Source organism: Lissotriton helveticus, chromosome 5_1 (genome assembly GCF_964261635.1).
Source record: "Lissotriton helveticus chromosome 5_1, aLisHel1.1, whole genome shotgun sequence".
Lineage (NCBI taxonomy): Eukaryota > Metazoa > Chordata > Amphibia > Caudata > Salamandridae > Lissotriton > Lissotriton helveticus.
The window spans coordinates 1,369,692,319-1,369,719,919 of record NC_136065.1 but is presented as its reverse complement, the minus strand read 5'-3'; the positions used below and the strand labels follow the sequence as shown (position 1 = coordinate 1,369,719,919).

Below are 27,601 nucleotides of genomic sequence, written 5' to 3'. Positions count from 1 at the left end.
CCGACTCTTTGGTAGATCCAGCCTCCTTGTCTGTAGGAGGAGGACTCCGATTCTGCGACAGTGTCGCCACGGCCTGGAGCGCCTCGGCTCATTCCTTCATAGCTTGAGATGAAGAAGGTTTCCTCTGGGTTCTCCTCTGTGATCTGCGGGGCAGGCGTGTCCCGGGGATCGTGGTCTTCGGCCTCGCCCCCTCTCGGTTCACACCGCTCGTCATCCCGCCCTTGTGAACTTCCAGCCAGTCCCATGTTTCCATGGGAGAGTCAAAGTAACGAGTGGTTTCCTCAAGAGCAATGGGCAGTAGGGCCGGAAACATCAGGAGTATTGAAGGCAATCTTCTCTCAGCACCTTCTTAACCTCCATATAGGAAGCCCGCCTCCTCTGAACCTCCAGTACATAATCCGGGAACAGGGTGACTCTACTATTATACACAGTGAAGGAGCCATAGGCCCTTGCTCTCTGTAGTAGTAAGTCTCTGCCTCGAAAGTGGAGCAGGAGGGCCTCCACCGGTCTCGGGGGCATTCCCAGGGCCAGCAGCCTAGTAGGCACCCTATGGGCCTGCTCCAGCGTACAGAAGGTGGACAGCCCCTCCGAAGCCACTACAGTCCTGAACCAGGTCTCTAGGTAGGACACCATGTTGCTCCCTTTGGTTCCCTCCAGCAGTCACACCACCCTGACGTTGTTCCTCCGATTGCGCCCTACTGCATCTTCAGCTCGGCTCTCCAATACGCTCACTCTGTATGCAAGGTCACCCAACTGCTAGTCCGAGGCCTTTTGCACCGTCAACAATCCTGCAAGACTTTTCTCATTGTCCTTGACCCTCCCTGATAGTTTCTTGTGCTCCTCACACAGCAGTCCAAAGCCTACCGCCACTGTGCTGATGTCCTAATGAAGGGTGACTTTGGTGTCCGCGATGGCGTCGATTATTTGCTTTAATTGCTGCTGTGCTGTGTCCTCTGGCCTCGTCTGCGATTGCTCGTTAACACTATCTTCAGGATCTGGTATAGCCTCTGTTGTCTTAGCCCTGAGCTTTCCCATTATGAAGCACCAGTTCGCAGCGGGGCCGCTCTGGTCGCCCGCGAATAATTCAAATCCCAGTGCAACACTCCTTGAGCAGTCCCCCTCCGCTCGCAGGTATCAGGTCTCCTACCAGGACTAGCACCTCTCCGTGCCCAGCTGGGCTGCCTCCGAGCTCCTCCGGAAGTGCCGGCAGCCAACAATGCAAGTGTTCGCACTAGTGACGTGGAACTCAGCCTTGCACTGTTCCGTGCTATGAGTAAATGCGCCGCTCGTGCTAAACACCTCCCTCCACCTGGGCAGTCCCCCAAAGCGTGAGTTAGTCCCAGGCAGCTGACCAAGACCTGGCATCCAGTCCGATCAGCACGTTACAGTCCGGCGATTAACGGCCTCTCACCGTACCTCTGTTGACTCCGGGTATGGGACTCCAAACTGTCTCATGCAGAAATCCACCTCCTACGAGGGCCGGGAAGGCGCAGCTTGAAACCCCACGGGCCCAAATCCAAGATGACGGGGATCTCTGCCCGGCGCACTACGCACTTTCCCCCGAGCTCCGTCGGCAGTCCCAAGAATGGCACCCCAGTCCGGAGCCTCAGGTGTCGCTCCTTCGTTCTAACGGTCCCCCGATCTTCGGCAGTGCTTCCCAGTTAAATATGGCTCACGGCACCCTCCGTAGCGGCACCGCTGCTTCTCCAGTGACTCACATGCAGCAATGGCGCCAGCCCGCTCCGCTCTCCTCCTGCCAACACTCGTGCCTAAACCGCCTATGCCCCCAGTGTTGCCGGCAGTGCTCGAGTAGGGCGAGTCCTCACTTCATGCTCCGAAGACCCGGGGCCAGCACCGGTCAAGTTATGGGCCTCCTCGGAGCGTCCCAGCCGGGTCGTGGACAGCCACTGAAGCAGTCTCAGTTGTCCAAGTGTACAGCCTCAGCTTCCCAGGTCGCGCCGGAGGGCACAGCTCCCAGAGTCCAGCTCTGAGAGCCACCAAAGTCTGCCCGATTCCCGTCCACTGTACAGCAGTCACCCAGCCGGCGGTAGGGAGTCGCAGAACCACCCCGGCCGTATGATTTTGGAGAAATGAGCAGCTGATGCGGAGCTCTCTGCTCATGCGTCCGCCATCTTCCCCAGTCAAGCCATGCCCCCTCTACAGCGTTTATGATTTGGTGGACAGCTGGTCCTTTTTTATTGGCCTGCTCGCCTCTGGAGAACAGTTTGGAGGAGTAGCTGTGCTGGTGAGTGTGTGGGCTGGTTTATTTTGGCTGTTTGTAGGCCTGTTTGGTCTAGTGCTCCTGGTTTTACTGCTAATTTCCAGATATTACAACAAACGTTGCCTGAAGCATCATTACATAGAGTAATGGCGCAAAGGGAGGATACCACCTGAGGTTTACTAAGGTTTCTGCTTGGTGAATGGCGTTTGTGATTGAGGGGGTCTTTGAAAGGCTAAAACCTCTCATAACAGTTGCAGAGACAATAAAAGCAAGCTTTAGCAACTGAATTAATTTTGAACCTCTAATTCCTGCTCTGAAAATATTCAAAGAAAACATGCTTGCAGCAGTACAAACCAAATAAATTGCTCTGCCTGTATTTAAGTATTGATGAGATATTGAATTGAATGTGTAATGACAAAAAACTTTTCAGTATTTTTAAAATAGATTTTCATGAATTCTAAAGGAGGAGGGAGGGGTGTAGTTTCTAATATTTATGTTTCCCTCATCTTCATTGCTTGATTTTGCTAGCGAGAAAGTGTCACTCATAGTCGTTGAAATGTCACTCATAACTACAATGAAATTATGAAAATGTCACGTATAGCTGCCAAGGTTTCAGATTGCTATGTGCTAGTTTATGAGTCAACACTGTTACTAGACAAAACACCGATCTCTCCAGCAAGTGCATTAACTACCAGGTATCTTAACTTTATTGTTATTCCCTGAGATTTACCATCTAATCCCCCAGCCCGTTCCATAGTCCTCTGTCTGCGAAGAAAAGCACAAGGACAGACCCCTCAATACTTTCATTAGAAACAGGCCCAGCTACAGGAATTTTTATTTGGGTGGGCCAAGGGTGCATTCGGGTGGGCCATTGCGGCAGTCGCCGCCGACATGACTCGAGGGGTGGGGGAGTGGTTGATCATGCAGGGAGGTCATGCGGGGGTGTTTGATTTAATAATAATAATATTCATTCATCCCCTAAGCCAATCACAACGCTGCAAGCAGCGCCGTGATTGGTCAGGACACCGCCCAGCCAGGAGCTTATGTGTCCAAACAGTCTTTGCGCACTCAGGAATGGGCACACCACTCCTTCCCTGCCCTGCTCACAGGTACAAATGCTATTGTGCAAGACGATATTAGAAAGGGGAAGGGCTTTGTAAGTATCATTAGAAATATAAGAAAACACTTGAAAATACGTTCAATTGATGCCTTAACAATCACAGACTAATAATTAAAGTAAACAAAGACAGAAAAGCAATTCTGAAAATGAACACAAGCGATTTTATATTAAGTTCTACATTTATGTCAGGTATTTTTCCCTGGGAAAGGTGGCTGGTAACCATAGTAGTGACAGCCAATACTAGTGTTATTGCTATATCTGTGGCCTACCCCATTTTGGGGGGAGGGGAATGGGAATCAACAGGGTATGTGTATTTTTTAAACATTTTTTTTACAAAAACCTAAGTTAAAATGATGTAATGAGAATTAAAATTTGGCCTATTAAGGGCATTTCTGATTGAATAAGGGGCAAAAATGTAGGTTCATGTGACTTTCTGGACAATAATTTAAAAAAAAGTTAAATATATGGTGCTAAAAAGACACCAACCAAATAGAGAGAGAAGCGCAGAAATAAGGACACCAACTATTAATTTACAAAGTCCACGGCGTAGGATTCAGTTTTCTGTTCATGTGGTAGAAGACGGCTTTTCCGCGAATGTATTTTACCTGACATCTTGGTCAAGAAGGCACAAAATGGCGGTGAACAAACTCTATCCCTGCCGTCTGTCCACACTATTAATAACGTATTCAGTCTTCCTATTACGACTTTACGTCTGACGCTCGCGCGCTTGGCAGCTGAGAAGGCGCCGCATCCTTTAGTTACCATGGAGAAAGGGGAGGTTTGTTTTCAAAACATGGCCCGCCTCTGTGGGCGGAGCAACCATTGTTTAGGGTAACTGTCAGACTGTACCATTCTATTACATACATGGTGATTTTTTTACTCCGACGTTCTTCGGTGCTCGCGAAGTGGAGGGGTAATGAAAATAGCACCCCACCTATCCTTCAAGTACCGTTTCAATCCGAAGCCTTCGCGCACTTAACCCGCCCTTTCAGACACCCCCCTTTCGCATAACGATTAGTCGCGCCTGTTTTAAAGGGTTGTGTGGGGTAAACAGAGCTTCGGAAGATCCTGAATGTGAAGGTGAGTCCGAGGTTTGTGAAAACAATGCAAGACTTCAACGCAATCAACGCGGAAGGAAAAAGTAGCAGTTTTTCAGCAATGACACTAAAGTTACATGGAGAGAATGGGTTCATACTAGGGCTCAATGGACGGTTCCATTGCCACAAGTAGGGGAGTGTTTGGGACGCATGATCTTTACATATAGTCAGTTTGGCTAAAAGGACAAGAGATAGAAGGGTTTGGAAAAAATGGTGAATATGACTTACGTGGAACATGAGAATATTTCTTTGTGGGGAAAAAGGCAGCGGAATCCTGGGAGCATTGGAACGTTCCACTGTGGTAGACGGTCTGCCGAAACGTCACCTACGGAAAATATGGGTTCTCGGCGACGTATTTGAACTGGGGGCCAATTGAGTCGTTTCATGTGCGCTATGGCACCTGCAAGACCAAAGTACCTGTACGTTCTCATATCTCATGATAAACAAACGAGTCTTGAAGAACAACGAGTCTTGAAGAACAGCAGTTTCTATAAATACTCTAGCATAGTGTTAGGGAGCAACTGAAAAGTGATTATTTTGACACGAGTGAATAAATCGCAGAGTAGTTGGAGGTTGGTGTGCTTTTACTGGTGAAAAGGGTTGTTAGAGAATCTGGGAGGTCCTGTATTCTGGAGTGTAAATTGAGTTGTGCCACTTAAGCTGAATGTGAGTCCAGGAGATGGCTGTAAGTCCCATTTGATAAATGGCTGATCATGGAAATTATGCCTCAAGAAAAGCCAAATAAAGTGACTTATTTCAGTTTTAATCTCGATAAAGCTGTCTGGGCATTGGTTCACCTCATTAGTATCAGTTTAACACCCAAATGTAGCAATAAGCAAAAGAAAGGTAGCTAGTCCAGTTTGGCAAAAGGCCTTCCACTGTGCGGAAACACGTGTTACTGCATTTTTAATAACTTTTGAACCTTTAGAGCAAGAAACAATATTTTTCAGCAGATGACGTATTATGTGTCAAATGCAGCAAATCTATAATTATATGAAAACTAGCCGCACAATCACATAATTCTAGTGGCCCTGGTCTACTACATTCAGGACTGTTAGCTACCATTCGATAAAGAAAACAGTGGTCCTAGACAATTGCCAAATGTAGTCAATGCGTGTCTGAAAAAGAGTATCCTAGGCAATCAATTCAAATAGGCGCAACATGTACAGTCTGAAAGCACATTCTAAAAACACAACAACAAATCTTAAATTATGGGCCACCAAGACATTTTTCTTTAAATTGCAAAAGCCAGTTTATTTCTGCTGAGTATTATTCATAAAATATGCATATTTAGAGGCATAACATGCAACATGTAACATTGGCGTGATTTAATATCGAGGGGAGAAAGAGATGGGAAAGTAAGTGCTCATGTGGAGGATAGAAAATGGAGATAATCAAGAGGTAAAAGGGAAAGTTCAAATATGTTGTAACAAAAGGAATCCGGCAACAATTCCTGACAGGGCCGGTATCCCTACAGTATTGGGCCTACCCCCTGCATTCAATTACAATTCCTGTTGATTGTTTAATAGTTCAAAAGCGCCGGGACACCCCTCGGGGTAGCCGTGCACTATAAAAGAGACATAATAACATAACATAACATATTATATTACAGTGCGGCTTCATCTGGGATGAAGGGAGCAAATGTTGGGTGTAGGCCCTCTTGGGAGATGTCGACGTTTTGACCCTAACGCAAAAGGGTAAGTAGACTCCTCTGCTGCGGGTCTTCCTCAGGACAGGGAGGAGGGATAGGGGGGACCAGACTGAAGGTTGTGGCAAGCTAATCTCATGAAATTACTTCATGGTCATGTAGCGAGTAACTCGAAGCATACATCTCCTGTAGATTCATCAGGGACGGGGATAACTCACCCCACGGTGCCGCCGGCTTGGAGCGGTGAGAGACCTTCTAGTCAAATGCTGCAGTACGAGTGTTCAAATCCTATTGTTACTGGATCTTGTCGAACAGAGAGGCGTGCCGCATCCGTCGGCGCCTCAGAAGCTACTGGGATGATGCGCTCCCAGCCACTGGTTAAGTAGGCCAGCGTGCACGTTAGCTACCATTCGGCATTAAGGATTTTGGGCCTGACTCTGTTTCGTGACCTGTGTCACCGAAGAGATAGACTAAGGTAGTGGTGCTTAACCTATTGTCTGGGGACCCCTTTGGTCCGCAACGCCTACTCAGGGTGTCTGTGATGGCGTAGAAAATAATATTAGCGGATTAATACTATATATATATATATATATATATATATATATATATATATATATATATATGGAGCATGTAAAATTGAAAATTCTTAAATGTTTAGCAATTTGATATTGGAGGATAAAAATTATGTTGATATCCTCAGATTGATTCATGAGCAATGTACGTACATCAAACAGAGTATAGCATGGACAATAGGTGGCCTCAATGGAATTTTTCTAACGCTCCTATCTTTCCATTATCAATAAAATTGTTTTTAAAAAATATTTGTTTGTGAATTAAATATTTATTCATTAGTGGATTTGTATGATGAATGTATTGTTTTGCGCTTTTGTTCCTGTCTAACCCTGAAATGACTGGCTCTCGTTATTTCTGGTTCCTCTTTACTGTGCCATCTGGACTACATATTAACCCTGCCAAGTCAATACTGTTGGCGCTGTCACTGTTGCATAGCTGTGTTGACTGGCAAACTAACATACCCATACGACGGCTGAGCTTCCGTTACCTTGGTATACAGGTGGCGCTGCGGTCTGTAATGACCTGATCCCTTAACCTTACCCTGCTAGCACGTAGATTTAAGGCAGAATTGAAGAAATGGCAATACCTTCTGCTTAATATTATGGGCAGGATAGCCCTTTGTAAAATTATGGTGTTACCTAGATTTTTATACCTTTTTCTGCAAGTGATACCCTGCCAAATTCTGTGAGATGGATTTACTTCGCTGGAGTTTAACCAGTCCATGACCATATTATATGGTGCTGGTGTCTCTAATGCCTTGCCGAAAGTGACCCGGGTGATCATTCTTGGGTGGTGGGCCGCACTACGTCACACTGGGTGAAATACCAAACGTACCCAACAGGCTCCTAATGGCAGGGCATATTGTTGAGTGCAGCGGCTGTACTGGAAGACTTTGCCCGCTGGGATGTCATCAGCATTTTGCAACTGGTTGACATTTGATCTGGAACATAGCTGTGCTCTTTTTAGGAACTTCAATCCACATATGCGCTGTCTTTGACGCATTTTCATGAAATGCCTTCAACTTCAACACCCACTGCATACCCACATTCCTCATGGCACACTTCTCCTTGAATTTAGCCCCCTAGAGGCTAAGACTTTGATGGGTGCACTGGTAAGGGGTGGTTTCTCACAGATCTACCGTACGCTGATTATTAATGCACCTGCTACCCTAGATCATCTACGAGCTTGGTGGGAGGGATGGGGGGATTGATGGAGGAGGAGGAGTTCTGGCACGATGCAATGATGGCCCTGAGACATCACAATCTCCTCCAGACTTCACTTGGTGCAAACGTATTATTTATATTGTGCTTATCTTACTCCTGACCACTTATATAAGGCGGGTATCCTTCCCAGTCCTTCTTGTTTCTGCTGCTCTTGTGCCACTGCAGACTTCTACCACTTAGATTGGACCTGCCGTGATATAACAAGATATTGGACTGTACAGCGATGTCGAAAGTTCATTGCGGATGCTGCTTTTGGGCATTCCCGAGGGTGTGGGAGGATTCAGGACTGACCGAGCGTTTCTGGGGACAGCAGCCATGGTGGCTAAGCGCAACATAGTTGCCTGCTGGGAAGCTCTTGAGCCCCGAATGCTGACTCAAAGGTGCTGTGACATGGACTGGTGTGCCCAGCAGGAGAAGCCGATGTATGAGGCCAGAAGATGCCCTTCCAAACATGCCCAGATTTGGGGTAAATGGTGGGAACACTTTGGGCTGGGTCCGCCACTGTAACTGTATAAATGTATGATGGCCGTCTATTTGCTCTGCTGGTTTCATTGTGGATCTGTTGCCTTGTCTACACTCTGAATGTCATACTGCTGTTGTATTATAAATATTGAAACTGATGTGGCTGCTGCTGTTGTATTAAAACCAATAAAAATCGTTGATCAAAATAGCGTTGTAGAAGCGCCCTTACCTTTGTGTTTTGGGTCTTTACTTTGGGAGGACATTGATAATGTACTCTCTCCCTCTCCTTTTGTGTTTTGAGTGTGTGTATTCCCCTTATCTCTTCCTAATCTGCAATTTAATTCATTTTCTTCGGTGGGTAGGATGGCAGACTCTGGAGATGAACCTTCCTCATCTAATCAAAGAAGTGGTGACTGTGAACCTCTGGAAGGGGACCAGCTTTCACACCATGATCTTCCAAGCCTCAATAGACCGGACCCACCTGCATGTGAGTGTACCTCTGCTTAGTTATCTATGTTGTTATTAGTGCTTAATTTGAGCTATTTGTGGATAATTTTAGGGCATTCAAATGTCCAAATAATTCCAAAACTAAAGCTAGGAAGTAAGGCTTCGATAGTGTCTGAAACATCCCCGCCAGATGTGAGGCCCCACGCGTTTTCTAAAACTGTTTGCTGTTGCGTTGCTGTCTTTATGTAGGATATGAGAAACCTCACGGCAATTGAACTCACTAAAACTATAGTGCCCTATTTGCATTTGTCAATCCATATCTATTATTGTGATCCAGCCACACAGCGATCTGAAAGTTAAGAATTTCTTGATCTTGCAAAATGTCACCAATGTCCGATTACAAACCTTACCTGAGGTCATGTACTCATTGTTATCAACAGCAATGTAATGGTAAAACGCAATATTCTTAAAGCTTTGTAGTTCTGTATTAATTTTGCAATTATGCATAAGCGCAACCATCCTGAAAACAAAGTACTCCTTTCTGGCGCCCTTTTTTTTACTTTGGGATATTACATTTCTTTTTTTTAATTTCAAAAGAATTTTATTGGTATAAAGAGGTAAATAAAAGTACAGATCGTAAGTAATAGTGATACAATTGATAGCAGATAAGTAGTCATCAGGAGCGGACAATCAAAAATGAATCATATCAAATACATTCAATAGATAAAAGTAGTCTGCCATAAAACAGCAAAAAGAATTAGATAAGATAAATGCAGTGACTAAGGCAGAGACCACCCATAAGAGTATCACTAACAATTGGTATAATCATGGGGAGCGAGGGAAAGAGCAAAGAAAGAAGAAAGAAAGAGAAAAAAAAAGAATGAAAAAGGATAGAAGAATAGATTAAAGACAGAGAAGAAGGAAAGAAAGAAAGAGAGAAGGATTTCCAACAAACTAACCCTACAAACAAGACGCCATTCAACCAGACAAATCAAAGGGATACTGTTCAACCAACCCCTTTGAGGACAACTCCATGTAATTGTCTAGAGCAGTCCAAACCCCACTAGCAATAGATGGAGAAAGGTGAGCATGGTCAACCGAGGTATGAGCACTTCGTAAGAAGGAAACCCAAGCCCACCAAGTATGATAAGAAACAGAGGAGAATGATTTCCAATCCATAAGAATTACTTTCACTGCAATGGTCAATAGGAGGTCCAAGAGTTGTAATTCCATGGGTTCCAAGGGGAGAGGGACTGGGGCAGCTAATGGACCTAATAGAATTAATGGGAATGAGAGTGTGAACCTAATACCAAAGATAAGCATGAGGTGTTTGTGAATGAGGTCCCAAAAGGGTTGGAGGAGGGAGCATTCAAAAAACATATGCGGAAAGTCACCTGTCATTAACCCACAGCTCCAGCATAGGTTATCATCTTTGAGATTGAGCGAATGTAAGCGGACAGGAGTCCAATGCAGAAGGTTGACAGAGAAAAATTTAGATTGCATTAACGATGGGGCGATTTTATTGCGAAGAGAAAGTTTCCCAATCAACTGCCAGGTGTCTGAAGAAATATGGTCAGTAAGACTGTGATCAAAACGGTGTAACCACTTTTGTTGGGCAACCGTATGAGTGGGTAATGAAACCGTTGATAAAAATTTATAGATTTTAGAGGCCACATGACCAGTTTTAATCCAAATTTGAAAAAGAGTAATCGTAGGAGAAGTAGGAAGAAGACGCACCTTAGCAAGTGCTACTTTGATTTTGAGAAAAGTATAAAAATCCAAATTAGTTAAAGAATACTGTTGAGCTAAGGAGGAGAAAGGTAGTGGCTGATTATCAGAACCATAAAAGTGTTTAACAAGGGAGATCCCTTTAGTAGCCCAATAGGATATCAGAGAAGGATCAATAATAATTTTAATTTTAGAATTCCGCCAAATAGACGACCACCTAGATTTGTGGATTGGAATCGCCACCTTCTTGTCCACCTTCCGGACCGCAGCAAGAGTATCTAAAATAATAGATCGGGAGAATGGGATGGACAAGGTAGATGCAGTGCAGAAGGAAGCAGTCGGTAAAGGGGAAGCCAATTCTTGTTCTATTAACAGCCAAGAAGGCACATGTTGAGGGGGAAAAGAGAACCATAGAGCTCCTTGAGACGCCAAAAAGGCAGTTTGGTATTTTTCCCAATCCGGAAAATTACAACCCCCCATATCACAAGGCTTCCGCAAGAATTTATATGCCATTCTAGCCCGTTTATCATTCCATAAAAATTTAGAAGTCAGAACATCAATTTCATGAAAGAAGGAATCCGAAAGCTTAACCGGGAGCATAGAGGATACAAAATTAATAATAGGTGTAATCATCATTTTAAGGGTCTGCAGGCGACCCCACCAGGAAATGTGTTTCGGAGACCAGAATAGTCTGGGTTTCATTATAGGTAATTGTAGCCGATACGGTAGAGCAAAAATAGATACCCAAGTATTTTAATTGCTTAGACTGCCATTTAAAACCAGCAGAGCCCATATGCGTAGAAAAGCAGTAGGCATTCAAGGGGAACATCTCCGTCTTATCCTTATTTAAGGTGTACCCTGAAACCTTTGAAAAAAGGGAAATCGTGTCCGAGATAGCAGGAATAGCCAAGGCAATATCATCCGAGAAAATAAGGACATCATCCGCATACGCAGCAGTTTTAATACAATGAGGACCAAAAGAAAAACCTTTAATGTCTGGGTGTAGCTCAATCAATCTAAGGAGAGGGTCGATGGACAGTAAAAACAAAAGTGGAGATAAAGGGCAGCCCTGTCGGGTTCCCTGACGAAGATTAAAAAAGGATGAAGTAGCACCGTTGACTCTGATGTTAGCTCTAGGTTGAGAATATAGGGACATGACCATATTGATAAAGGAGTCACCAAGATTATGTGCAGACAAGACAGCACGAAGAAAGGGCCAAGAAACCTTGTCAAAGGCCTTTTCAGCATCAAGAGCTAAGGCTGCGGCTGGGAGATGAGAACGTTTAGCTGATCCGAGAATATGACAAAAAGTACGTATATTATCCCGCGCAAGACGGCCCTTTACGAAACCAGTTTGAGAGGGGTGTACCAGATTAGGAATGAAGGATTCCAATCTCTTGGCCAAAATTTTAGCAAAAATCTTAGCTTCCATATTAAGAAGGGAAATAGGACGGAAGTTTTTGGGATCAGAATGATCCTTTCCCTCTTTTGGAATCACTACAATGGTAGCGTCAGCCGCTGTACCAGAAACAGACCCATCCTTAATAAAAGTGTCAAAGACAGATTGAAGCTTGGGAACAACCACAGGAAGAAAAGTCTTGTAAAATAGAATAGGGTAGCCATCAGGCCCCGGAGCCTTCCCAGATCGAGTAGCTTTAATTGCGGCAATAATTTCTTCAGGAGTAATTGGACCATTCAGGGTGATGCTATCCTCCACGGAAACAGACTGCACCGGGACAGATTTCAAGAAGTCCTGACACTGCTCAAAAGAGGCCTGATTAGAAGGGGTGTATAACTTATTGTAGAAGTCACGAAAGACCTCCAGAATTTCCTCAGTCTGAAATTTTTTAGAACCAAGATGATCAGCAATAGAAGAGATTTGAGAGGACTTAAAGGAAGAATCCTGAAATTTTAATGTAGCCGCGAGAATCTTCCCAGCTCGATTTTTTAACAGTAGCCGTTTGGATTTCTGAGCCTGAACCCCAATATGTGCTCTTTTGGTAACTATAGTATTGTATGTGTATTTTAATTGCTTAATGGACTGTAGGCAAGATGTATCCCTAGTATGTCGAAAGGTAGATTCCAACTGTTTTATTTCAGTCTCCAGATCTGTAAGTTCTTTTTTAATAGCGGCATTCCTTCTTGACATACATTTAATAACCTGGCCACGGAAAGTACATTTAAACGAATCCCAGAGGATAATTGGGGAAGAGACTGAGCCTTCATTCTCAAGGAAAAAGGTTTCAATTGCACTAGAGAACTCCTCGATCTGAGCAGTATCATGCAAAATTTCTGTATTTAATTTCCAAGAGCGAGCTCTTGACTTAGGAGCAAAGGACGACAATGTAAAAGTTACCGCGGCATGATCAGAAATCAAAATAGGGTGAATAAGCGGAGAGGAGGAAGACGAAACAAGAGAGGAGTGAACCAATAAATAATCAATACGAGAAAAAGTGGAATGAGGTGAAGAGAAGAAGGAAAAATCACTACCAGTGGGATTGTGAAGACGCCATACATCCTGAAGATGAGTTATGGAACACATGTTAAGCATTTGTTTATGGGATTTTGGAGGTCGAAAGTGAAAAGCTGAATTCCTATCGAGAATGGGATCCATTGGTAGATTAAAATCCCCACCAACAATAAGATTTCCAGAATGAGGTGTATCATTCAATTTTTTGGTAACCGTTTTCCAAAAGGACGGATCATCCTTGTTAGGGGCGTAAATGTTCATAACATAAAGATCGGCATTACCATCAGACAATTTAGTTAATAGCCAACGACCTTCAGTATCGTGATCAGACGAGATTATGGATAAACCTGAATTTTTTGAAATGAAAGTAATGACCCCATTTCGTTTGCCACAAGCATCGGAACAACCAACGTCTGAAACCCAGTCCTTCTTCAGGAATATCGCCTCTCTGGTAGAGACCTTTGTTTCTTGAAAAAGGACAAGATCTGAAGAGAGAGATTTGCAATAATCTAAGAGTTTTGACCTTTTCACAGGATGATTTAAACCCTTAACATTAAGGGACAGCACATTCAAACCTGACATAGACATAAATAAAAAAAGATAACATAATCCATAGATGAAAAACAAAAAGCAACCAACACGAAGGCAAGCATGCACACATCAACCATTAACGTCAAAGAGGGAGAGTCCATGGAGGAAATCCGGAAAGAGAAAAAAGACAAGAGAGGAGAAAAAAGAAGAAAGAGAAGAACCAGCAGGGGAGGGATATTACATTTCTAAAATGTTTGCATGCCATGTGATTAAAGAGCGGTTTAGTCGCATAATATGGTATGTTTTGGCGGGCAGGGGACTCGGGGGACTCGTAGCTCCGTAATCTGAATGTTGGTGGAAGATAAGCAATTCCAAATGCACTTTCCACTCCAGTTTTTTTTCTTTCTTTTTGCTTGTATTTCTGGTTACGACACTAAAGTTGTTTTTAGAGGGTCAAATGGCTATGTATGCCCTTGAAAAGTATGCTTAGTTTGTCGAGGGTGTCGACAGTACGAGCTAGTCTTTAACACGATTTACAACAATGAAAAGACCAGAATGTTGATTTATTTACAATGGTTGCTTTTATTGATAGCATGTGTTGAGATTTTTGTACATTTATGTGAAATGTGTGGCTGTATATATTTTTTAAGCTAACGCAGTTGTAATTACCTTGTGAATCAGGACACTTTGACCAGCACTCCCCTCCCAATTTTTCCTAGCAACCTGCACAACCACCTTGCACAACCAAACCCCCCTCCTCTCCCTGGGCACTGTCATTTTGTCGCTTGTGAACGAACCAAACCTTTTTTTGAGCTTAAATAAATTGTGAACCAATTTGTATGGTTTGATTCATTGTGATTGCATTAACAGTGAATCCTATTTGCATTTATACTTTTTTCAATTTTCCTATTTTCTTTTTCTACAAACATCACTGTACTGGGACCCTCTATTCTTGTACTACTTGCTACCCAGGTCCCAGCGACTTTATTGGGTTTACCCTTCTTGCTAACAGCAATACCCGATCGGCACCCATGATGGGGCCTTCTTGGCGGAGATCTTTTTTCCATATGCCGGTGGGTGAGGTGCTTGTAAGGGCCCTAGAACAGTGTAGGTTATAGTGGTGTGTAGGGAAGTGGGGTAAAATAGGGGAGGTCCACTCAAAAAATGTTTAATGAACGTGGCCCCTGCCCTAATTAAAAGTAAAACAAGGCGGGTATCTTCCCTCTAAGGATGCGAAGCTTATGCGCTTTTAAAAAAAAAGGAGGTCAACATGTTTCTTGCCCATTAACTCATTAGATGGCAACTCATCAGGACCAGATTGGATCTACCTACCACTTTTTGGTGGTGGTCATCAATGTAGTAAAGTGAACAAGTCACCACCATTTTAGGACCACCCAGTAATAGTTCATCGAGGATAATTTGGGTTCCGTTTATCCAGATACATATGTAACAAGCATTTACAATGCAATGGTCTCGGCATTATTAAAGGTAGAGCTATTGGCATTGCTCACGACATTTTTTTTAATTTTTTGTTTTTAAACATAAATAAATGGTATTGTCATTTACAAATGCAATAGGTGAGCAGTAGAGAGTATTCGCGGACACAGAGCCATTCACACACACACAGACAGAGCCACGCACACACACACACAGAGCCACGCACACACACACACAGACCGAGCCACGCACACACACACACAGACCGAGCCACGCACACACACACACAGACCGAGCCACGCACACACACACACAGACCGAGCCACGCACACACACAGACAGAGCCACGCACACACACAGACAGAGCCACACACACACACAGACAGAGCCACGCACACACAAGGAGGGAGCTGAGTCAGTGCCCGGGAGGGTGGGGCAGGCACAGCCCTGCACCCTGCCTAGCCCTACCTCTCAAAGGCCACATCCCCACCTTCTCCATAACATCACACGATGGAAATTAGTATTATGTTGGCAGATCTGCACAGGTGCCAATGCCACTAATAAAAGTAAGGGAAAGGCCCCTCTGCCCCATTGAGGAATGAAAGACAGCTATAATTGGGGTGCAGAGAGGTCCCTCGTAAAGTTAGGCCCCAGTGTCACGTGCACCTGCTGCAGGAATGACAGGTATTGCACTGACGATGCTCCTCTAACATGGGCATGCTAGTCGAACTTGATAGTTCCATTGAAATGAGCGGGTCTAAATAAATATTTGAGCCTGTAACATCAGGGTCTCTGCTCATTCTTTAACTGCAAAGTGTAAAGTGAGATCCCCCCATGCATGCATGAACCCCTAATCTAACTCATAGTCTCGTGATATCGTCACTCACAGTAGGAGAAAAATGCACGAGCCAAACTGAAGGGTCATACCTTACAGCGTGCACGACTTATTTCTCATAAAGCGGGGCTTGCTTTATCTGGTTCAATTTCATCCATTGTCAAGAATAGATGGTTTTGAATTAAGAGTATGAAAAGGAAAACATATCTGCAGCGTAGTCCTGGAAATATCAGTAAAATTAATCCTGTCTGAAAGTCTTTTTATTCACGTGTACGATACCGTAGTGGGCAATAACATAATGTTGTTGACAGATGATGTAAAGCAGTACAGAGTAGTACAAAGTAAACTGGTACTCTTTATTCTAATGTACTAAAATGTAGAAGGCAGTAAAAAATGTCGATAGTAATTGTTTATCTAATTATCTTTTTTTAAATACAAGTAACCTATGACCCTTGCTAATTTCGTTGCAACACTGCAGGCACAAGTTGCTTCAATGTATCTAGAGAAAAGTGCAGAAACCGGCTTACATGTACTTTAGTGAATGGAGTGCAGTGCGGTATATTGAATGGTTGGCACCTTGTTGCACTGTCGCGATAGAGATCTTTTTGCACTATATTTAGCACTTTATTGCATTATATTGAGCTCTGGGGTGGTAGTTGACCCGGTGTGCCCTGATCTGACGGATGGGCAGCATACCACGACGGGTCCCTTTAGGGCGCCCACTAAATCATATATCCCCATACGCCGCCTGCTAGAACTCTCTGAAATAACCCTTTCCCACCCCAAGCACTACGGAGCGGTCACTACTTGTGTCTAGCGTGCCCTCTGGGGTTGCTATGGCTAGGGCAACATTACCTGGTCGAGGGGCAGGCCGAAGCCCTCGCTCAGTGGCCGAAGTAGGGTGGACCCGGTGGTCCGGTCCAGAAGTCCCTCGTCTCCCATGTTCTCCTGTGTCCGCGCGCTGGTTCCCTGCCGTCAGAGTGCCTCCTCCACCGGGCAGCACAGAGGTACCCGGCTGCGTCCACAGCATCCCCTGAAGCACCCGCCTTGCCACCCACCTCGGTGCGCCGGAGCACGCCCAACAACTCTCGCTCTGTTAACAGACGCTCTCTGCCTGCAGCCGGGGAGCGCCAAGAGGTGCCCGCGGGGCTGAAACTGTGTGCCGCAGTCCTGAGCCACCCACACGTGGCGCCCCTCCTCCTGCCCGTCGCAGAACCGGCAGGGCGGGCTGCACCGCGCGCGCGGCTCTGGGACAGGGACACGCGCTGCCGCCTGTTTCAGTGCTCAGGAAGCTGGGGGCCTTCCCTGAGTGCACAGGTGCTGGGCAGTGTACTGAGGCCCCCGAATCCGAAAGAGACGGGGCTTGATCGGAGTGATGCCCCTCTCCTCCAATGGCTGGCCTCTGTTTAGGAAGCCAGCCAATGGAGGAGAGGGGTGGGTTCAAGCCCCCCTAACCTAAAAACATAAAATCTTCGGACTCTGCCCACTGCTAAGCAGTGCGACGGTCCTCGACCTAAAAAGGAGTAGGATGTACACAACTTATTCTTCGCTGAACAAGAATGAATTTGTGTAAATATATATGTGTTTTGCACTGGTTTTCTATAGTTGTTTAAATATTACAGAAAAGTAATTACATGTGTATGTACAGAACTTTATATTTGTTTAAATATTACAGACAAATAATTACATGTGTATGTACAGAACTATGCAAAAAAACAATATTTGTAATCTTGTTTCTAACAAACTTAAGGATATGAAGTAAAGTCTTCATTCAAAAGAATACGTAAAAGTACATTTTGGTTGTGCTGATTATTGTCGCAGAAGCAGAGAGATGAGCTAATGTCTATATACCCTGTATGCTAAACAGATAAAAGTATAATTTTCATTTAGAGAAATTGATGTAGGTAAAGTGATTACACTTAGGTCATGAGAATTATTGTGAATTTGATGGTCCCAGAGGTACCCTTCTATGCTTATCATTAGGGCTGAGGGCACTTTGCTGCAAAAAAGTGGGCACCACATGGGGGCTCATTTTTTTCTGAAAGGGAGGAAATGTGGCCTAATGGTGAGAGCTGCTGATTTTGGAACTGGGGATCCAGGTTGAAGTCCCAGCGTTCACTCAACACCCTGTGATTCTTGACAAATCACCTGATCAGAAGTATCGGGGACAAAAAATGCTACGATCTTACCTGTAGCCAGGGCCGGACTGGGAACCACAATCAGCCCTGGCAAAGTGCTCGGCCACCCCCTCCCCACTCGGGGGGGGGGGGGAGGGAGGGGGAGGGGTGTTGGAGGTGCCATTAAGCTCTTTGCCAGGGCCGTTTTCAGCCGATTTTGGGACAGGGCCAATTTAACAGCTGTAACAAAAATGGCCCCCAGGGGCCTAAAACCGTCCCCCACCCGTGCGGCACATCAGGGGATTGCCCGGTGCCCACTATGGCCAGTCCGGCCCTGCCTGTAGCTGCACCTGGACTATGAGCAGCCCTGCCAAGTGGTACCACCTCAGTCCTGGACCCTTGGAAATGAGGACTAATGTGCTCCTTCAGCCAACCTACACATCCTCATCGGAGCTGGCGCATCTTCGCAGTTGCGGGGATCAGAACTAAACTAGTGCATATTTGCCTTTGTGTGGATCAGAATCGGCACATCCTCTTCGCTGCGTGGACTGGCCCCAGCGCATCCATATGGCACCAGCTCACCACCCTTGGAGTCGATGCATCTTCTACTACAGGAGCAGAACCAACACATTGCATTCGGGACCTGCGCATCGCCCTCAGAACTGACGCATCTCCAACTTTGCGTGGAGAAACCCAACACATCTTCCTCTATTGCAGGATTCGAATTGACGCATTGCTTCGGCTGCTCCCTGCATCTTTCTCGTTGTCAATGACACGACTAAGGTACTTTTGCTGGTTCCTTTGCAGTTGGCCTGAACTTTTGAATCTGACCCTGTCTAGCTTGACTAGATAACCCCGGTTGGCGCTTTATGCTTTTAAGTACAACATTTCAGTTTATTCTTTCAAGATTGATAACTCTGGTTTTACTTACTGGATTTTTGTTGATTTGGTCTTGTATTGTTCATTAAGTTAAGCTCTATTTTTCTAACCAGGTGTGGTATCTTTTTGTGTGGTATTTTCACTGATTTGAAGTTTTGCACAAATTCTTTACTCATTGCCTCTTGAGTTAAGTCTGACTTCTCTGTGCCAGCTACCAGGGGGTGGGCACAGGTTAATTTAGGATGCGTTTGTGACTTATCCTGGCTAGGATTGTGGTTCCTGCTTGGACAGGGTGCCCACCAGAAACCCAATTTCTAACATTTTATGTATTAAAGTAAACTTGTCTGATATAATATTCAGAACTTCACTTTTAAGTAATCAACGTTTTGGCCATGGATATTTTTACTTGCAAATGAATTGTTCACAATTGCCGCATAATAAATATACTGGAGCCTAATCACAAAGGTATTTTGGAGTATCAAAAGTAATACTTCGTTTTACTCTTTACTTACTGATACATGCCTTCTTTATATTGACCCCAAGCATATAGAATGGGAATATTTAGGCAATTTTCATATACAATTTGTACAATAGAAAGGACAGCGCCCTCTGCAATAACAGAGAGGTGGACATTTCAGGCCTATTCATAAAGGCATGTTGAAAAGTAAAGGAGCACTTTAGTAGTACTACTTTTCGTTACCATAAAGGCTTTTGGGAGTCATTCCCTTACTTGATACTGTACACATTGCACTTGGTGATCAATGCCTGGATTACTTACTAGTGATTTTCATTGCTCAGTCACATTCTTTTTAATTAAATGCCTTACAGGTGAAGTATTACTTGTGCACAGACAAATTAACAAGCAAATAGAATGACGTTTAAACATAATTCCACCTGGTGGAGCCAGCCTATAAGATCCTATACTCCCCTCCTCACCATCATAAACCCTTTATAAAAAGCCTGGACAGCCGTCCACCTAGAAGGTGTGGAGAAGTACATGACTGAACAAATAGGGTAGTACTGTTTGTAATTAATTTTCTGGAACCCAGACATTATATCCTCGCCCACTTTTCCTCGTCCCGGTTATTATAAATGAGGAATTGGCAAGCTAAAAGCAGGTACCCAGACCCCAAGATAACAGTCAGACACAGAAAGTGTAGTAATGGTTGGTACAGTAGGTCGATTTCCCTCCTACCTCCCCATATGTCCCTAGCCAAAGGAAAAACATAAATCAGTAGACTTCATAACCACTCAGTCCACGCCAAATACACCTTCAATGCCCTGCCAACATCCAATAAATGTGAGAGTGAAAAGCCTGTTCCGAATCCTCAGAAAACCAAATAGGTAAAAGAATGTCCTGAAAACGATGAATATGGGACACTAATTTTTGTTAAATTAAGAAATAGGCCATAACAACAACCTTGCTAGGGGTCTCAGTTAGTACTGTTTACACACAAAAAGCCTCCATCTCTGCTAAACCTCTGGCAGATGTAGTAGCCCCCGAAAAGATTATTTTCCAAGTCAAATATTTTATGGAATTTTTCTGAAAAGGAAGAGAAGGAGCGCCGGCTAAAACCTTAAGTACCATGGGAAGACCACAAGATGGAGTCACAGGCCTTACCCTGGGATGGGCAAATTCAAAATCTGTTGAGAACCTAGGAGCATAACTCTCAGTTAAAGACCAGGACCCCAAGGTTTTTGAAATACTCTGACTGATGACTGGATATACAGAGAAGTGGTAACCAATTTCAGCTCTCCTCTATCCCCTCCCCCTCCCAACAAAAATCCAGAAAGCTTCGCACTGAATGGTGGACACATTGTGGACCTTGAACCTGAAACAGAAATTCTGAGATTCCAGCTCCGAGTGACTTAAAATGTGTTAAACTAGGGGTTTGTTGTAAAGAATATGCCTGCTGCCATGTCCCTTTGTGACCTTGCAGCCCTTGGGGTGGTAGGAACGCATGATCCACATAAGTAACAAAGAGTGTATCAATGATCTCCCTCTAAATATCCACACAAATGATTGAAGTACTCTGCACACCAACTCTGTATGACCTAGAGACCGGAGAAGAATACTTGTATTCATCTCATGGAGTGTTAATAATATAATACTATGACCTCTCTTAAAGGTACCCCAATAATTGCATTACCTTTTAGTTTTCTTATGAGCCTATATGTTTCCCCCGACTTGAAAGTTGGGATCAGATGACAGTACACCCTGCCTTGGCTTAGGAGTAACAACTTACCAGTTGAGGGGCTCCCTTTTTCAGGGCCTCTTTCAGCAGAGAATCCTTCGGCCAAGCGTTACACTACCCTCTGGCTTTCTTAAACCACTGTCAACACTCTGGCATTGGACACAAAATCCTTCCACTCCTTCCAGAACTCAAAGAGGTGAACCCCATCTATGTTCCCAGGCACCTTCTCCCCAGTAGCCATGAAAACATATGAAGAACTCAGTTGATGAGGATCATGCTGACTTTTGCACTGGCATATCTGCAATGCATCCATTGTTCTTTTGGTAGGAACCCTTGCAATGCCCTCTAAAATCTGATGGGAATTGTCATTCGGAGAGAAGTTCCTGGCAGAGCCAGTTTTTGGGAGAGAAGCGCCTCCAAAAAATCTATACTCTTAGACATCTGATGAATGGGCTGATCCAGAGAACAGCAGGAACGGCTGATTTGGAGTCCTCCAGAGATAGAATAGAAAAGGGCCATAAATGAGAGTGAAAAGAAGAATATGATGGGGAGCTATGGGCCGTGCGCCTCTTCTTAGAACGCTTGTGTTTAGAACCATGTCTACCATGCCTCTCAGTTTAGGCTGAGCCCTGTTTGGATGTAGAACACCCTTCAGAAAACTCCAGCACTCGGCAACCCTCCAACAGTTAGTACTTCACAGAAAAACACGACTGTAGCAGAGTGTAGAAATCAAAGGCAGCAACCCAGACATCACAAGCAACAGTAAGAGTTACAGCTGTCCAAACCCACCTTAAAGAAGCCCTTTCCTAGAAAATATAAAAAATGAATGGGAAAACCACTTACCCTTCAATAAACCAACATACCACCAAATTAACAAGCATTTGCAATGCAATAGATCTCGCAATTGCGAGATTTGTACTTATTGGCATTATAAATGGCAATGCCATTTATTTATGTCTTTAAAAAACCTGCAATAATAAAAGGCACTGTCATTTACAATACCAATAGGTCAGAGTTGCTAAAATGCGAGACCTTTTGCATTGCAAATGCTTGTTTCACCAAGCTCTGTAGCCCGTCCCTTTTGTGCCCATGGAAGATGGTTTCTGCAAAAGACCATACCCAAGTGGCAGTCATCTATGCATACCCCTTAGGTAAGCTGACAGAATTGCTTTGACAGAACCTATAGTTTTGTTTATTTTCATTCATCCTTATCCATCTGTTGCCATCAATGTTAAGTATAACTTTTACTTCAATTTGGACATTGTTCTATCCTCCGTCTTCAGTGGCGGGAGCTCAGTTGCCATACCTCGATGGCGGTGAGGGTGTACTTGAATTGCACTGCCTCATTGCCTGGTTTCCAATCCCTGTGTTTCTTATGGTCATGTGCATAATGGACTATAACTTTCCACTACTATCCTCAGAGGGTCTGTGAAGCTGGTGATGTCCATAATGTAAAAGCAGGTCCTGATCCTACCTGTTATTGCCTATGGACATTCTATGAGTTGAGAAGAAGAAGAAAGTCTTTATTGTTGATTAATTAAAATCTTTACAAACAGCAGGTATACAAAAAAAAAAAAACATTAAATTGTGCGTGGACACAACAGGACATTATGACGTGAAAAGTAATATCGAAGATACACCATGTTTCAGTGGAGTAATCACACCATATTTTAGCAGCATTTTGAATATTTCTCCTCCAAATCCTAGTTTAAAATGCTAATGCTAAAGTGCCCATTTATAAACATTACGAAAGTGTCAACTCTCTTGGGTTGACATTCTAATTCTAAAATTAGAAATCAAATGTTTCGCACAAATCACAAATAAATTACTAGGGGGGGGCTGAGCTAGCTCGGGAGCGTGATGGCCGCTTAGTCCCAGAGCTCCGCCAACTTCACGTGAATATCCAGCTATTTATCCTGCAGCGGAGGTGCTATTCTGATAAAAATTGCAGCGGATCTGCTCTAGACGACCTGGAGTCCTTGGACTCGCGAAGTTACGCTTGACCGCGGCGGAAGAAGACGGACGGCTTGGTCGCGTCTAGGCCGTGAATCCCCGACCCACTGTTGCCTGAGGGGCCGGGCGACGTGCGGCTACTGCGGAGACCCTGCCCCGGCATCCTCGAGGCTGCGGAGATCGGTCGCTGGGGCTTGCTGCTGCCGCCCAGCCTGTGGCGGAAGGAGGAGTGGGCCTAGCGGTGGTAAAGCGGAGAAGCGGTTTGAAGCCTCGATGGCGGCCCTGGGGGAGAAGACGTCGAGTGAGTCCCGGACGCGGTTGAGAGGACATAGACACCAAAGGAGGGGTGTGCTGCTGGGGCCGTTCCCCCTACGGTCTACAGTACTGCCCTGTGCTGCGTGGACCGACCGCTTATTGCTACCCGCATGGCCTTGCCGGCTAGTGGATGACCCCTGGTCATTTCTGTTGCTGATCTAGCTGGCCATTGCTAGGAGTTGGAGAGGAGGGGCTGGGGTGCTTTGCGGCGGGGGAATCCCCCTGACTGGGTGCCTCGGGCGCTCTCCCTGCCTGGAGCTGTTTTTGCTGGCGACGATCCCACCCTCCGAAAGAGGTACACCATTGCTTCCTCATCTGGCTGGCCCCCTTGAGTCCTGGTGTAAATCAGTGGCGGCGTTGGAGGACTCAGCAGTACCTAGGGTGGTGACTATTTGCACAGTGGCATGGACTTGTTGGCGCGCCCTTGTTCCGTTTTTGGCGCCTCGAGAGCGGGCCTCTGCGACGGAGAGTGGTGACGACCTAGCGGTGCGACGGTGCCGGTCCAGAGCCTACATAAATTAGAGGAGACAATATAGCCGAGGTGGCTGGGACTGCTGACGGCTTGCTCTTCACCCCCCGGTCTGGCTGGCTGGTTGCTGACTCCGGCTTTGCTGATCTTGTTTCACTAATCTTCTGAAACTCTCGATTCCCTCAGCCATGGGCAAAGGAGACAAGAACCAAACCAAGTTGTCTTTTGAACAACGGAGATCTAAGTCCCAGGACCCGGGCCCTGGCAGGAGCGTAGGTGAGTCCGCGCCGGTGCAGGACGATGCAGAAGAGGACATTCGTACTACATTAAAATCTATGGAACACTCTCTGCAGAGTGGCATCTCGGCGCTGGGTACTAAAATGGATGCCATGTCGTCCAGGATGGAAAGAATGGTGGAGCGCTTAGATAAACACGCTGAACGACTTGATATGAATGAGATGCGCCTCACAGAAGTGGAGGAGTCCCACACTACGCTAGATGCGGCCCATAAGCAACTGGGGAAAGTTATCCGAATCCTGCAGGACAAAACGGAGGATTTGGAAGCGTGCTCCCGGCGCTGCAACCTGAGACTGGTGGGTCTTCCGGAGACGACCGCTACGGGCAACATGGAGCAATTTATGGAAAAATTGCTTGTCACGCTGTTGGGGGAGGGAGTCTTCTCTGCCATGTTTGTGGTGGAGAGGGCGCACAGGGCCCTGGGGCCTCGCCCGCCGCCGGGCACTCCCCTGCGTCCCATTATTGCAAAACTACTCCACTATCGTGATCGGGACGCTGCTTTGAGGATTGCCCGGGAAAAGAAGGTCCTAAAATACGAGGTCTGGGAGCTATCCCTATTTCCCGATTGTTAGAAAGGCGAACCCGGGGGAGGCAGAAGGTGTCTAACTGACCACCCCTAGGTCTACCCCTCCTTCAGAGAAGGGACCGAGCGATGTCGAGAGGCCTCCGACGGGAGGGCCCTCTCCTAGAATCGTACAGCAGAGTAACCACACCACTACAAATATACACCACACGTAGATGGAGTTTTCAATCTTTATCTGGCAGTAAGTATCGTTTCAATATATACAGCAGATCTCGAGATCTGGAAAGTCTCGGGGCAAGGTAGCGGGACAGTCTTATAGATGATCGGTTGCAAAGCGACTCTACGCACAGCTCTCAATCCTCGAGCTGGGGGGTTCCGGAAGGTTGGGCCGCGGCAGCGCCAGCAGGCTCCAGGATGGTTCAGCGAGTGTGGACCGCGGCAGCGCCGGCAGGTTCCAAGATGGTTCAGCGAGTGTGGACCGCGGCAGCGCCAGCAGGTTCCGAGATGGTTCAGCGAGTGTAGACCGCGGCAGCGCCAGCAGGTTCCAAGATGGTTCAGCGAGTGTGGACCGCGGCAGCGCCAGCAGGGTCCGAGATGGTTCAGCGAGTGTGGACCGCTGCAGCGCCAGCAGGTTCCGAGATGGTTCAGCGAGTGTGGACCACGGCAGCGCCAGCAGGCTCCAAGATGGTTACAGCAAAGATGGACCGCGGCAGCGCCAGCAGGCTCCAAGATGGTTACAGCAAAGATGGACCGCGGCAGCGCCAGCAGGCTCCAGGTAGAACAGCAAGGGTAGTTCGTCTCAGGGTCAGCCGCGACAGCGTCAGCAGGGCTTCTCGACTCCGGGATACAACTCCTGTCCTACTCCGGGGCTGGCCCAGATATAGGTCTGGAGTCCTTTGATGTCCGGACCCTCTCGCCTGGGGGTCAGAGGGGCCGGGATGATGGTGTCCAGACACCCAGCAGGGGGTGGAGCCAGCGCTCAGGGAGGCCGGAGGCCGATCGAAACCAGGCATCCGGGGACGGTTGGAGAGCCATTGAAACTCCCCTCTCCTTGTCTCTGGTTGAGTGGCCACTCTACCACCGGGAGGGCTCTTGGCGCCTCGATGGCGGGCTCCTGGGGTCATGGCCGCGGATGGGCCGGGACCACGTATCTGTGACGTGATGGGCCCAAGATGGCGTCGGGCCTGGAATGAGGGTCCGGGGTGGGCACCGGACCGGTAATGCTGGGGCGGCCCGAGTGTGCCGTGTCAGAGGTTGTGGGCCGCCGGGTGGCGGATCTGGTGGTTTGTAGGTCGTGCAGAGGTGTGCCCGAGGCCGACCCGGGCTGGATGGAGGGCCGATGTCGTCCGGGGCCCGCCATGCGGGAGGGGTAGGACCACGCCACGAGGCCGGGTCCAACACACGTCCCCTCCAGCTGAAGGCAGGGGAGAGTCACCCATCTTCTTGGGGATTCTCCTCGCCAAGGCGGAAGAATCTGGAGAGGCCGTCAGCGTTGGCGTGGTCGTTGCCAGGGCGATGCTCCACAGTGAAGTTCATCCCTTGGAGGGAGATGGACCAACGTACCAACTTCCGGTTCTCGCCCCGCATCTGCATCAACCACCGCAGGGGTCGGTGGTCGGTCTGTACTCGGAAGTGGGTGTCGAAGAGGTAGGGCCGGAGCTTCTTTAGGGCCCATACGACGGCGAATGCTTCCCTCTCGATGGTGCTCCATCGTTGTTCTCGGGCCAGCAGGCGCCGGCTGATGAAGGCCACAGGAAGGTCGACTCCGTCAGAGTTCATTTGGGAGAGTACGGCCCCAATGCCGTGTTCCGAGGCGTCAGTTTGGATGATGAACTCTCGGCTGTAGTCGGGGGCCTGCGGTGCACATGGCAGTCTTTAGTGTCTCAAAGGCTACTTGGCACTCGGGGGTCCAGTGCACCTTCGGGGGTAGTCTCTTGGAGGTTAGTTCTGTGAGGGGCCCCACAATGCTCCCATAGTCCTTTATGAACCGCCGATAGTATCCAGTGAGCCCCAGGAAGGCTCGGACGGCGGTCTGGGTGACGGGGGGCTCCCAGGCCTGGATGGCGTCGATCTTGGGTTGAAGGGGAGCCACTTGGCCGCTCCCCACTTGGTGTCCCAGATAGGTCACGGACCCTTGACCGATCTGGCACTTGCTGGCTTTTATTGTTAGTCCGGCCCGTTGGAGGGCCGTCAGGACCTTCCAGAGGTGGGTCAGGTGCTCGTCCCAACAGAGGCTGTACACCGCAATATCGTCCAGATAGGCGGCACTGAACTCTTCCAGCCCTGCCAGCACCCGATTCACTAGTCTCTGGAAGGTGGCCGGAGCATTCTTCATGCCGAAGGGCATCACGTTGCAGTGGAAGTGGCCATCGGGGGTCGAGAAAGCGGATCGTTCTTGTGCCCCTGGCGTGAGGCCGATTTGCCAGTATCCGGCCGTGAGGTCGAAGGTGCTGAGGTACCTGGCGGCTCCCAGGCGATCGATCAGTTCATCCGCTCGGGGAATGGGATGGGCGTCGGTCCTGGTGACGGCATTCAGTCCCCGGTAGTCTACACAGAACCGCAGTTCCGGGGGCACCCCGGGGGCGGCGGCCTTAGGGACCAGGACGACGGGACTGGCCCATGGACTGTCTGAGGGTTCGACTACCCCTAGGGCTAGCATCTTGGAAACTTCGGCTTGGATGCAGGCCCGGACTCGGTCGGGGACGCGGTAGGCTCGGTGCCGCACGGGCGGACTGTCCCCGGTGTCGACGTCGTGAACACACCACTGGGTGACTCCGGGGGTGAGGGAAAATAAGTTCGCAAATTGACCCAGCAGTTTCTGGCAGTCCTGGTGCTGTTTGGGTGTCAGCGCGGGAGAGAGGGAGACCCCCTCGACGGAGCCATCTTTCTCGGAGGTGCTCAGGAGGTCTGGTAGAGGCTCGGAGTCGTCCTCTGCTCCGTCATCGGTAGCCAACAACAGGCTCAGTTCGGTGCGGACAAAGTGGGGCTTGAGCCGGTTGGCGTGTAGGACCCGGAGGGGGTTCCGGGGGGACTCCATGTCCACTAGGTAGGTGACGGGGCT

The 27,601-nt window shown here is 47.1% G+C and overlaps 1 protein-coding gene across 2 annotated transcripts in view; it reads left to right on the top strand.

Moving 5' to 3' along the window:
- Positions 1-4,089: 4,089 nt before the first annotated feature.
- TCP11 (t-complex 11) overlaps positions 4,090-27,601 on the top strand; it is a 323,210-nt gene continuing 299,698 nt past the window's right edge. Inside the window, exons 1-2 of one of the 2 annotated variants that reach the window (XM_078644306.1) lie at positions 4,090-4,172; positions 8,707-8,831. In XM_078644306.1, coding sequence (XP_078500432.1) covers positions 4,105-4,172; positions 8,707-8,831 — 193 coding nt within the window. In that variant the 5' untranslated portion in view covers positions 4,090-4,104. Of the gene's footprint in view, positions 4,422-8,706; positions 8,832-27,601 lie in introns of both variants that reach the window. The other variant, XM_078644305.1, reaches the window with a different exon arrangement.